This window comes from Sander vitreus, chromosome 2 (assembly GCF_031162955.1).
Source record: "Sander vitreus isolate 19-12246 chromosome 2, sanVit1, whole genome shotgun sequence".
Taxonomy (NCBI): domain Eukaryota; kingdom Metazoa; phylum Chordata; class Actinopteri; order Perciformes; family Percidae; genus Sander; species Sander vitreus.
Genome location: NC_135856.1, coordinates 36,020,148 through 36,033,382, shown reverse-complemented (window position 1 = coordinate 36,033,382; position 13,235 = coordinate 36,020,148). Strand labels below are relative to the sequence as shown.

General features: G+C 38.9%; 1 protein-coding gene across 2 annotated transcripts in view; it reads left to right on the top strand.

Moving 5' to 3' along the window:
• tenm3 (teneurin transmembrane protein 3) overlaps window positions 1-13,235 on the top strand; it is a 233,324-nt gene that overhangs the window by 84,256 nt on the left and 135,833 nt on the right. For both annotated transcript variants that reach the window (XM_078267356.1, XM_078267346.1), the window contains one exon: window positions 12,119-12,292. In XM_078267356.1, the coding sequence (XP_078123482.1) occupies window positions 12,186-12,292 (107 nt within the window). In that variant the 5' untranslated portion in view covers window positions 12,119-12,185. The remainder of the gene's footprint in view (window positions 1-12,118; window positions 12,293-13,235) is intronic.

Genomic DNA, 13,235 nt, shown 5'->3' with positions numbered 1-13,235 from the left:
GCTCCCACCCTTTTAACGGAGACTCCAAGCATGTGCTTCTGACTATGAGCGAACTTGCAAATACAAGAGACTAAACCCTGGAGTGCTTAGAATAACATAGGCACATAACGCAGAGTTTATTTGCAAAAAAGGATACAGGGCATTCTTAAAATGAATAAACCAACACCAGTTTGATTGATATTCCTTTGAGTACACACTACAAAAACACTGAGAGAGAGAGAGAGAGAGAGAGAGAGAGAGAGAGAGAGAGAGATATTCTTAAAATAACCCAACACCAGTTTCACTGATATTTCCTGGCTAGCACAAATATAACATGATTTAGGGAGTTTAACAAAGCACAGATATCTGTTTTTGCAAATGAACCCTTCTTACACATTCACAGACTTGGAGACAAACACTTCTCTAGATTGCATGCCAAATACATTTGCCAGACTCACAGATAGTCTTTGAAATCATTCTCTCCTTTCACTTTCTACAAAACTCCCATGACTCTCTTTATGACGCCCCTTCCCTTCACTCTCCATTTCCTCTTCTTTTCCCCTTTTTTCCCCGTTTATCCTACGTCTTCTCTCTTATATCCTACTTCTACTATCCTCTGCCCCATTCTCTCCTCTGTTTCCTCTCTAATTTGTTCATGTTAAATTGCTATTCTGCTTATGTGTGTGGAGTGATTGCACGTTTAATGCTTGCACTGTGGGAGGTGAAGTTGTACCTCATGCCAGCTCCTTTGCATATGTGATGTTGAGTGAGAAATGGCTCCATGTTATCACTTAATCTGAAACCTCTTTGTGGTAGTAGACATTTGTTTTCTTTTTTTTTTTGCAAAAAATTGCTAATTTGTAGCCTACTTGTCAGTTACTTCACTAGAGGACCATGGTTTTTTTTACCAGATTACACTTCTCCATGCTCATTCCTGAGAATAATGGAAGTTATGCAATACCAAAAAAGCAAAACTCGATACCTCTTTCAATATCAAGGCAAAAAGGGAGAAAAAAAATGACTAAGCACAGAATGAATTAATAACCTGCACACAATGCTGGACCAGAAAATAAGTCATAATAGTCAGTATACAATTATAATTAACAGAAATGGTATTGTTTTAAACACGTGATATCAAAAATGTATGCAACCTTACTCCACACATGGCTCAAACAGGACAAATAGAAAAAAACACTCCAAATCTGTCCTTCCTCTTCATTATAATGACAGTCACACTGCAAATAGAGCTGCCTTAACCTAGTGTTAACCCTTGTGTTGTCCTCGGGTCCAATTTGACCCGTTTTCAAAGTTTTTTATATCAGAAATATGGGGTTCTTTCATCCAAATTGCCCAAACATAACTTGGATGCATATGTGCGTTGTATGGAAGCCCAACGTCCCTAAAACTTAGAATTACTTCCATTGAATTTTGGGTGTTTTATTCAATTTTATAGCATTTCAAAAAAATGTGTAAAGGGTTTTAAAACAGTATCCTGACTAAACTTTAACATATACCAGTCTGTGATTATCCACTCAACATCCTATGACTTTAACTATTAGTCAAAATAATTCATAATTTCTGCTTTTTTTAACTCAAAAATTAGGTTTAATGTCATTTAAATTACGTTTGTTGACCATGAATTTAAAAAAAGCGTTGAAAAAAGTGACAAAAATGTTTAAAACGGCGTCAAAAGCATACTAAAACGTTGGAAAAAAGCACAAAATAAAAATCATTTCCAATTTAGACACAGGACAATAAGTTAATGGTCGACGGGAAGGCAACGGAAGGGTTAAGATGAGTGAGTTCTGGGTTTAACCCAGGCTGTAATGAACCAGATCCCCATGCCATGCTGTGAGTAACCATGATCAGAACAAGTGCTGTAGGCAGGGGAAAAAAAGTGTTGCTTACTTTATATGTACCACAATGTTTCCATAATAAAACAAAAGATTATAGATTTAAACTGTAATACTATATTGCATCTGTCTTTTGTCCAACTTGACTTTTTATACCAAAAAGTTTATCTTCTGCATATGGAATACGATAATTGATGGAATATCATATATCAACTATGTAGTGATGGAAAGACATCAATTTGGCTTCCAGTATGTTGGCATCACACAGATACAATATTTACTACTATGCTGCACATCCCACACACTCATTTACATGTATTTAAGAATCTGGGGTGATGCTCTGTAGAGAAAAATACAGATATCTTCAAAATTTGATTTGAAAAATGATTATGCAGACTTTCCCCAGGGATAGAGGATTGAGCACTTGTACAGCCTAGATTGTTTAAAATGCAAATTATACTTTCAAAGTTGATAGAAGACAAAATATCAAATAAATGTCTTTTTTTTGGGCTGAAATGTGAAGCACTGACACATATTTAATTTCAGATCTTCTGGTAGCTACAACGGATATTTTTATTGACAGAGAATACAACAGTTGTAGACAGAGACACAGAGAGAGAGAGACTAAAGAGGTGTGTTACGGGCATATATTGGGTACTTAGAAGATGACAGCAGGAGAGAATGGGGTGAGACCTATTTTATACAGTCTGGGGGTGGGACATGACAGGAGAGTGTGAATGTCCTCATTTAGAGGTGGTAATCCATCCATTGACAAACACACACACACACACACACACACACACACACACACACACACACACACACACACACACACACACAGAACCATGTGCAAGCACTTGTGTCAAGGGATACCCTACACAACTGGTCACTGGATTGAGCAGGTGTTGATCGTCAATCTTTCTCTTACTCTCTTTCTCACACAGACACACACACACACACACACACACACACACACACACACACACACACACACACTCTTCATGGTTGGAAGAAAGAGTCATTTGTCATTCATAAACATGGACATACTAGTTATTTGGTACATTTAAAGACTTTGACTTATTGAAAATTTGGGAGCTTAAGGGAAACTTAAGGTTCAAGTGTCTGACCTAATGAGCCTATAAAGCCTATAAATGCTGGAATGAAGATATACTGTGAAAAGAGTATGGCAATAGTGACCTTTGCTGTAATGTCTAATACAAAACTAAGCACAATGCTAATTATTGTTTTATCATTTTTAATTGCTGTAACATGTCTATATTTTTTTCAGAAATCATAAAGAAATATTTTCTTTAGCTAAAAGTGTATTCTACAAATGTAGGAAGCATACATTTAACTAAACTCATGTCCTTAGTGTTCTTTTATGTTTCTGCTGCACAAATGTCCTTTGCATCAAAATATACCTTAATGTATCTTCAATAGCATCTTGTCACCACTAAAGGGATGATTTCTTAATGAATATATTTCATTCATTTATTTTTGGCCTGTTATTTCTTGCCACTACATTGTTAGCTTCAGACAGAGTCACACTTAAGTCACACATACAGTGACTTCAGACTTGACTTGGGACTCATCCTCAAAAGACTTTAGACTCGAGATGAGGGACTCATGAACAATCTTCATTTTTAGGAAACGTATCATGAATGTAACTTCCCTCCCATCGCAACCTCTAACCTCCCTACGTAATACGTAAAGTATTACATAGGGAGGCCACGCGTGGGAGAGGACAACAAACATGTTGACCACACCGGCAGCTGCTGTGCCATTCATCAGAAGCTTTGGCTATAAAAACATCATACAACAAGGCTCAAACAAAAGAAGCGGTGAATGCAAAATATATGAACTCTAGCTCAGAGACTAGTCTATATCCTACCACTAGTAGGTTTTATTTCCAAACACATCAAACGTTATAGGCCAAAACATAATTTTGCTAATTACAGCGCCCCCTATAGGTATAAGGTCACCAAATTTATTTAGCCTCTTCCTAATTGGGCCCTGTACCTATGTACTAAGATTGGTGTATATACGTGAAAGACTTGCCGAGATATGAGTTCACTTCCTGTTTGGCGTCTTCGCCGTCGATTTCGATTGGCTGTGACGGTCAAACACTTTCGAATATCAATAGCAATGGAATAACTTTTGTGAGGCATGGTCTGACGATCATCTGTGCCAAGTTTCGTGAAAATCGGACCAATTTTGTGACCTGTGAAAACCTTTTAGTGTTTTTGATCAAATCCAATATGGTGGAAGATCCAACAAGGCAGATATTGACATCATGGGGTGCATTGAGTAAGGAGTCATCCAAGGATTCCAACTATATCTTGATGTTCAAAATTGGGCATACGGTTCAAAAGTCGCAATGGATGCAACGCCAACTTTGACTTATTGGTAGCGCTAGACTGCCTGTGGTGCAGACCTAAAACTTGGTGAAATGAATTATGGGACTGTCACTAATCAATGTGCCAAATTTCACAACTTTTTACTGTACGGTTCTATGGGCTGCCATAGACTCCCATGGCAGAGGAAAGATGTGTAATAATAAGAAAAGGTAGAATCACTAATGGTGCCTTGCAGCTTTGCTGCTTAGCCCCCAATAACAGTTAGTAATGAGGAGTAACATTACAAACTTTTTCCTCATTCCTGCTGGACTTTGGGAACCGCTCACTTACCTTTTAGGATTCTGTTGGAGATGTTCCCGCCAACACCTTTAAGACACTAAAAAAATTACAATTTAAGGAAATCTAAAGGACAAAAACAGGAGATTGGTAGCACTGTGGGCAGGCTTCTTATTCTCTCGGAATATCATGGAGTCCCAGTCTCTATGAGAATTCAATTAAATTTGGGGAGTAGGGGCATATACTAGCAGCGTAAGCTTTTAACCTGTAATACATACAAATAAAAACGAGTCCCAACAATACCTCAGAATGCATTAAATACTATCCCCTCATGCATTACTAGACAACAATAATGCAAAAAAGAAATATGAATAAACAAATAAAATAAAGTCTAGTGATTAACATTTTAATAATAAATGGTATGGTACTCTGTAACCTTCTGTTCTCTCGACAGTACATAATGTACAATGGCCATTTACTAGAGACAAATCAGAGGCACCCATTTGTATTGGTATGGGTGGGTGTTTACATGATTTTAGGCATGGGGAGAAAGAGCAATTAAATGGTGAAGTGTAAATGAAATGATCCTTTTATCCCACACACTGTAGGCAGTGGTTGTGTGTGCGGGGGAATGTATGGAGAAAGCTGCTGTTCAATGGCTTTTGTCACATTGTTATACATGCGGGATAATTTAGTATCCACACATTAGTTACAGTCATTTTCTTTCCGAGGAGCCGTAACCTGGCTGTGTTCTCACTTTTGTTACATTATGTCACACTGAAACACACACACCCAACCTCAGCCTTGTGTTGCTCCTATTGTCAAAGATACCTAAAAGCCCCAGTGTAAATAGCGTTAATGTAATGTAAATGCATGTTGTAGAATAGTGCATTGCAGGGGCTGCTATTATTAGCGGACTACCAGATTAGTTATGGTTGACAACTTGCTACTGTCAACTAAGCAAACTGTGGTTACAGTCATTTTACACTTGATTATCCTCACTGTCTGTCCCAGTCCTGGTACTGTATGTGTCCCAGTGCAGCAGCATTATGAAATGATATGAGAGTAAATAGATAGATAGAGATAGAAATATCCAGAAGGAAATAAAGGTGTTCGATAGCTTATACTGTGTATAAGCTATCATAGATACACATAGGCACACAGACATGCACACATACGTACATACTACAAAAATACAAAGGAAGATATCAATAGTGTGCCCTTACAGTAAAGTTAGATTGTAGCATGTTTAAAGGAGCGGTGTGGAAAAAATGCAGAAAGGTGCAATGGTATCATAGTGCAAGAGAGTGTCAGTGCAAGTACATTGCCAGTGCAAATTCTATATTCAAGTACACAAGTATTCAAGTATTAGCAAACTGTAATTCTTCTTAGTGACAGATTTAGTAAAGAACTACGGAAGAGGATTAGGGCCACATGTGAAACAATGGATATGAGTTCTGAGTTTAAAAAAATGTCAGAATTTTGATTGAATTCAGATTGAAGTCAGAATTCTGACTTTATTCTTAGAATTCTGACTCTTTTTGTTAAAGTCTAAACATTTTTTTTTTAACTTAAAAAAAAAAAAAGTCAGAATCCTAACTTTATTTTAAGAATTCTGAGATTAAATGTATGACCAATCTCAGAATTTGGACCTGTTTTTTTAAGTAAAAAAAAAAATCTATGAATAGTCTGGATTCTGACATTAAAGTCAGAATTAAAGTCGTTCTGACTTGATTCTCAGAATTCAGATTTTTTTTCTTAGAATTCTGACTTCATTTTCAGAATTATGACTTTAAACTCAGAACTCAATAATTTATTCATATGTGGCGCTAATGCTCTTCTGTAAAAAAACAATCCTGTCCCTGTAGCTTTAGCTAAGCAATATGAATGTGCCTGTGTTTCTGCTGTAGTAAAGAACACAAGAAGGAACTGCTGAATATGACCATCAATCCATAATGAATTCCATCATGCTCAGCTTTCCAACCATGACAAACTGCAGACTATCAGATGTCAACATAATGTCCGTCTACCCATAACCCCTTCTGTTTTGGCTCATTTTCTGTGGTTGGTTTGAATTACATTTGCAGCTGTATTTTCTAATATCTAGTTTATTGGTACCATTATTTTCCATGGGCTTTTTCAAGGTTTTAGCCTCACAACCCACAATAATTACAACTTCATAATGAATTGCTGTCAAAGTGATGTTGGTGATAAAAGGCAGGAAGTGGTAGCAGCATAAATAGAAAATCAGAAATCAAAGCAAGAATAAAATCATTTTAGTTTCTCCAGAGAGAAATTTGGTTGATATCAGTGACAGCTTTTTCTGACACAACAAGCTTTTGGAGTTTTTGTAAAATTGAGTTTTCTCAGTTTTCTTTTTTATGTATGAACTTGCTAAAAATACAAAGCTTTACATTTCTAAATAGTCATTAAATGCCCATCACCATCTGACATGTCTCTTCCTGTGTGTGCGTGCGTGCGTGTGTGTGTGTGTGTGTGCGTGTTTGTGTGTGTGTGTGTGTGTGCGTGTGTGTAATCTAGTGGCCACGCCTGGCCTCTGTGTCTCGTCCTTTCTTACTCTAAATGAAAGCATAATAAAATGTGACTTTTCATTCACACTTCCACAGAGGGATGAGGCACTTTAATATGATGATAAATAATGAAGTGGCAGTCATAAAAATGTATCCATGCATGCACGCGCACACACACACACACACACACAGACACACACACACACACACACACACACACACACACACACACACAGAAGACAGCACACATCCAAGCACAAACAAATATACCTCCCCTTCAGTGCAACAAGTATTTATCAGTAGCTCAGTAGGTTTTCATTTCAACAACATTTTGTTATTTCTTACAAACCACTCGCCTGGAACGTTATCAGCCGTTATTGATTGGTAAGCTGAATCCCCTATACACGTTAACATTAGATGCTCAGAGAAACGCTGCGTAAGGAGGAAGCTTGGGTTGGTGGATGGTTGTGCCAACATTGATTCTTTTTTGGGGGCATTTTAAGCCTTTATTTCACAGGACAGCTGGAGATGTGAAAGGGGAGAGAGAGGAGGAATGATATGCAGCAAAGGGCCGCAGGTTGGAATTGAACGTACACCTGCACATACGTACACGTGTTCCATCTAAACAAGTTCCTTCCCGAGGCTATTTTGCAGCGGCAACTGGGCTCCGTGCGGCACTTAGCGCCGCCCAAGATGATTGTGATTGGTTTAAAGAAATGCCAATAAACCAGAGGATGTTTCGCTCCCATCCCGGAATGCTGTGTGGACTAGCCAGACCCTCCACCGCAGCGCTGAGGAGGAAGGTCTGGCAATGCGAGACTAACATGTAAATAGATGATCTATCCCATATCTATGAGGCTGATGAGCCATTGAATGGAGTGATAACATTCAAAATGGCAGCACAAACGGAAAATAAAAGCACAAAATCCGTGAACTTTGTTGTCGTCAAATGAGGTGCACTTACTGTACAAGCTGAATAAAATGTCGGAAAAAAAATAATGATGAAAATCACTGGGAAGAATTGACATATAATGTGATGCAAAGGAACCTAATAATGTAACTTAAAAAATGTGAGGATGTCTTTCGGTTCGTGTGAGGTGAGGTGTGATTCACTGCAATTGCTGATTGCCACATTTTAGCTCAGCCTGTTGTAATAGGAATCTGTAGTAGGACTTGCTGACTCAATAAAAAGGTGTGTGTGTGTTTTCAGATGCTCTGGCCTAAAAGGTTATTAAAAGGTTTGTCATCTCCAGCTTTCTATATGAGGGGGGGTGCAAAAACACCTTTCAATATTATGCACTCCAGTACAACACCACCCTCTACAACCTTAATAAAAAACATGGTGTATCTAATAAACTGGCCAGTGAGTGTTGTAGTTAGTAGTGGTGAGTTATGGTGCTCTTCTGATAATGTAAACTGGTTGTGCCCTCGCAGCAATATTTGTGTCTCCATGAACAGTAGGTAATGGCAACACACACTCATTTACATTTTCTTTTTGAAACACAATCCACCCATAGAACCTCCCGGGTGGATTTAAACCTGCATCCAGTCGTATGTGGCCAAGCACTACCAGAGTCCTGCTAGTTGTTAGCTCTGACAATCCAGTCAGGGACATGGCATTAAATGGCATTAACTAGCAGAGAGGCAACAGCAGTGCTGTGGGCCCTAAAGAGCACGACTGAAGTACTTTACTCATTCACAACACTCCACTTGAAGGGAAAACTCCCACTAATGGGTTTTCTCTGACCTTTAACTAGTGATCATCACATCAAGTAGATACTTTTTAATCTCCCAGGGTTTTCTATTAACTATCGAAAGCAAAGTGCTCTACAGTATACCTAACAGTCAAAAAAGTACATTTAGAAGTATTGTACCAATTCATCTTTTGCACTTATGTGTGATGTTCAATGCGTTTTCATGAACGGGTCCATATGACATCGTACGAAAATGGATGCACAACAATACGAAATGACGGCGAGCGTAAGCGCCTGCCGGTCATTTGACTACCTGTCACATTACAGTTAAGTTTAGTGTCTTTACAATCAAATGTAGTCGACATAAGGAGCCCTATCTCGCACAAAGCCCGACGCAGTTGTCAATTTCTTGCCAGTGCCCATGTCGTTTAAAAATGCACCTGCGCCCATTTTTGCGGCCATGGGCGTGCTGGTCTTACAGGGAGGTGTGTTCAGGTGCATTCTCGGCATATTGCTATCTTGAGGCAGCGGAAAGTGATCGCGCCATTGACCAACAAAAACCTGGTCTAAAATCAGTAACGCAACATTTCATTGTTATTTTAACAGCGCATTTGCACCTAGGCTCGTGCACAGCACGCGCACACTATGCTCGTTACACACACAGGGACACACAGCAGCACATAAACGTGCATGTGATTGAAAATAAAAATATTAGCTTAGCAAATCCATCATAATAGCAATGCGCGAAGGTCCAAACGTGCCTGGCTTTTAAAGGGAATGGAAGATGACACTCCGATTGGTTTATTGCATCTTACACCCAAAACACACCTATGATTAATTAAGACACAAAGTACAACCCTTTTGAACCATGCGCCTGGCACACGGACCCTTTTTTCCGCTGTTAAACTAGCAAAAATGGATTTGTACACGCCCTTAACGCACCTGCGCCAGGCGCTTCACGCCGTGCGCTTACATCGTCAAAATAGGGCCCAAGGTGACTGTTAACAGGGTAAAGTGGACCGTGAGGTCCCGGTCGTTTCAGCAGCCGTTGCAATTAAGTTTAGGCACTAAAACCACTAGTTAAGATTAGAAAAAAAGGATTGTGGTTTGGGTTAGAACACCGGTCCCCTAAAGTAGTACTCCAGGGACACCTGTTTCCTGGGTTAAAGTCTTGTGTTTTTCCCTTAACGTTTCCGGGACATGAACTCCGCTCGCCCTGTGTTTTATGTTTGACTGCTAGAACTCACATACAGAACCCTGTAATGCTGTAAAGCTTGAGCAGTTCTGTTACCCGTCTCTCTTTATTCACTCTTTTTCCCGTAAACGCCTCGTCTATCTCTCGCTTCCTATCTTGCTTCGAGGCAGGTATTAATTGAAGGACCCTTGTTATAATAGGTTCTAAGTGTTAATCATACAGCCTTGTTAGAGAGCAGTCTGATTGTAATTACAGATGCTCATTAGCCGGGGTTGTGTCATTAAGCAGACATTGTGACCTTGGTAATTACTGCAGCCATACATGTATGTGCCAGTGGTTTTCTCGTGGAAATGTTCCTGTGAAAACAATCAAAGACAACCTTTTCAGAAAAAAATAAATAAATAAAACTGTTTGGCTTTCAAGGACAGTGGTGTAAATGTAATATGTATATAGTCCATTGTCTCTCGGTTGTCTTGTTCCAATGGGGTGATAACACATGAAGTGTTTTGAGAATTTCTTGTTTTTTGGTGAAACCAGAAAGTAATTCCTCAACTCTTAGAAACGTGCCTTCTAATATATGGTTAAAGATTAAGTGTGCAACTTTTTGATATTAATGAACGTCTGTTACATTCAAGACATTGCCAAATTAGTTGCTACAAAGCTAATTAAGACTATCAGCTCCACACAACTCTCTCTGGATTTCTCAGTACGATTATGTTCAGAAGATTGTGGCGTCCGGCGACTTTCCCGCGCAGATACTCAGATTGAAGATCATTACTACTTCTGAAGAGTCCATCATGTTTGTTTAATCCTCCGTGTCCTCCTTGGCAACTAGTAACTGCATCAAGAAGGGTTGGGGGTGGTGCGTGGTCACGGAAGGCTTGTATCATGTGGAGGCCTCAACAGTTTTGTTGTCATTACTTAGAATTCCTCATGGGGGCGACGGAAACTATGCACTATAGCTTTAAGCTTTTACCCTTTTACTAATCTGAACAATTTTAGACATTCCTGACAAATATAGTTAACCTTGTAGTTTTACTTGTCACAGTAATTTATAGTGGATAAAGTATGGATTATAAACCATGTGGAATGTAACAACAAAATGCATGTCACAGGCTTCGTTAATTAAGTTAATTAGCATGATAAAGTTGTGTTGCTCTACTGTACACACAGTACACCAGTATGAGAACCCATTTTGACTAACTTGTATGAGATTATGAGAGTCGCAGCCATTGTGGTCTAAACAGACAAAACACTATTGGATATGCACATGGTGTCATGGTGTGTCATAGTGGCTTCTACCATGTAACTGCCATGGTAGAACCATTTGTTTTCACATCTGTGTTGGCTGTCCAGCAGGGGTGACTCAACACAACTTTTCACATTCCTTTTAAAAACTGAACTTTTACTTTTTACTCAAGTATTTTTTTTTTTGGGATAGTAATCTACTTTTAACGTTGCTGCATTTGCCATTCATACCTATGGTGAATTCATTAAATAGAATGGCGACGGTGAAAATGAAATTGGCTTGGCACACACAATACGCTACCAGTTATTTATTCAGGAAACAATCATTTTTGAGAAGGTATATTGGGAAAGCAAATATGCGTGGACGCATGACGCACAGGTCTTCCACTATATATAGGCTTACTCTACTTTTTTCAACAATGGCCTGCTCCTGTGCATTTGCCACAATAATTCTTTGCCTTGTAAAGATTATGTTTTCTATTGAGTGCCTGTGCTATTGAAGAAGGCAATTCTGCAGCGCTCTTCATATCAAAGCACGTGGTTTGGTTGGCTACATGTCCATATCAAGATAACAACAGATACAGGCAACAGCAGTAGGCTAGGCAGCTAACAAGTGTGACATTTTAAAGTGATCATATTAATACATTCATGTAGATAAAAAAAGTAAAATAATAAAATGTAATTTGGGAGTAAAAAATAAAGATGTTCAGTACCCACCACTGCTGTATACGAAACATGTGATTACAAAAGGTCTATATGTTGGGGAGACATTGGAAACTAAAGTAAAAGAGTGTGTTGCCTGAGTCACATATTTAACAAACACATAATAATCTCTTAAGACCACATGGCTTAGGGTTGGTAAATGTGAATGAGTGTAGTTTAGAGGCTTGACCTTGCAGCACTTGTAGATCGAGAAGGAAAGCCAATGTCAGCTACTAATGTACCACATCTAATTTCTCTCTCTCTTTCTCCTCTCACCCTCCAGGCACTTCCTCTTTAAGACAGGTACAGGCACCACCCCCCTCTTTTCCACGGCAACTCCTGGCTACACTATGGCAACAGGCTCAGTGTACTCCCCACCCACCAGGCCATTGCCGAGGAATACCCTGTCCCGCTCTGCCTTCAAATTCAAGAAATCCTCCAAGTACTGCTCATGGAGGTAAGATCGAACAAGCAGGAAGAAACCAAATTCCAGATATTTTTTTTTTCTCAGTAAAAATACAAACTAGGTTCATATTTTGTAGCTGCAATGGTGTGATTTGTCAGTATCCTTTTGTTGGCTAAATTGAACTGTTAAGACAGCTAAACTTGACTGTTATGTAACCGGCGGTCGCTGTAATTTTGTATGATATCATACGAATTGTTGTGCATATGATTTTCATAAGATATCATTCGAACCCATTCATGAGAATGACCAGTCACCAACAGGGATTTCCCTTCCATTATGAGGCTTAGGTGCATCACCCAAGCCGTTTTGGGTTGAATGAATGTGAAATGAATCTGAACATCAAAACTAACAAAATATTTTTTTAATCAGATCTAATGGTTGTAGTGGGTCCCCAGTGGACTTCTTTAGCAAGTCTTCAAGCTTTTTGATTGTTTTTTTTATGTATTATCTGCTCTAGCTTTTTTTAGACATTTTAGATGTATATGGTAATAATTAATAGTCCAAAATTATGTGAAATTGCATTTTTTGTTTTCACTGAAAAACTTAACATTTTCTTCAGGGAGGACCCCAAACCCTCCGCAAAATATGTGCACCTAAAACTTCCACAAACCTAGGAAAAACACTGACCAAGGAATTGAAGTTCGAATGAAACTGCAGGGTTGGCAAACTGGACTCGCAGGAAGTGCCTGGAATAGGACATATGGATGGACATAGGATCTTTCTTGCACATCATTCATCAGGAGTCTGGCAAGACTGTGTCAACCCAACAAGCTAGATTTTGGTCAATACTGGGCCAGGACATTTTGGTTACCGAGGTTTATGCTTCAGATACCACTATGTAGCTTGAATTAGGTAGAAAAAACATTTTTTCATACATGTAACATCAAACTAAACAGAAAGCTCTCCTGTGGCTGTGTTGTTCACAAAATCCCTA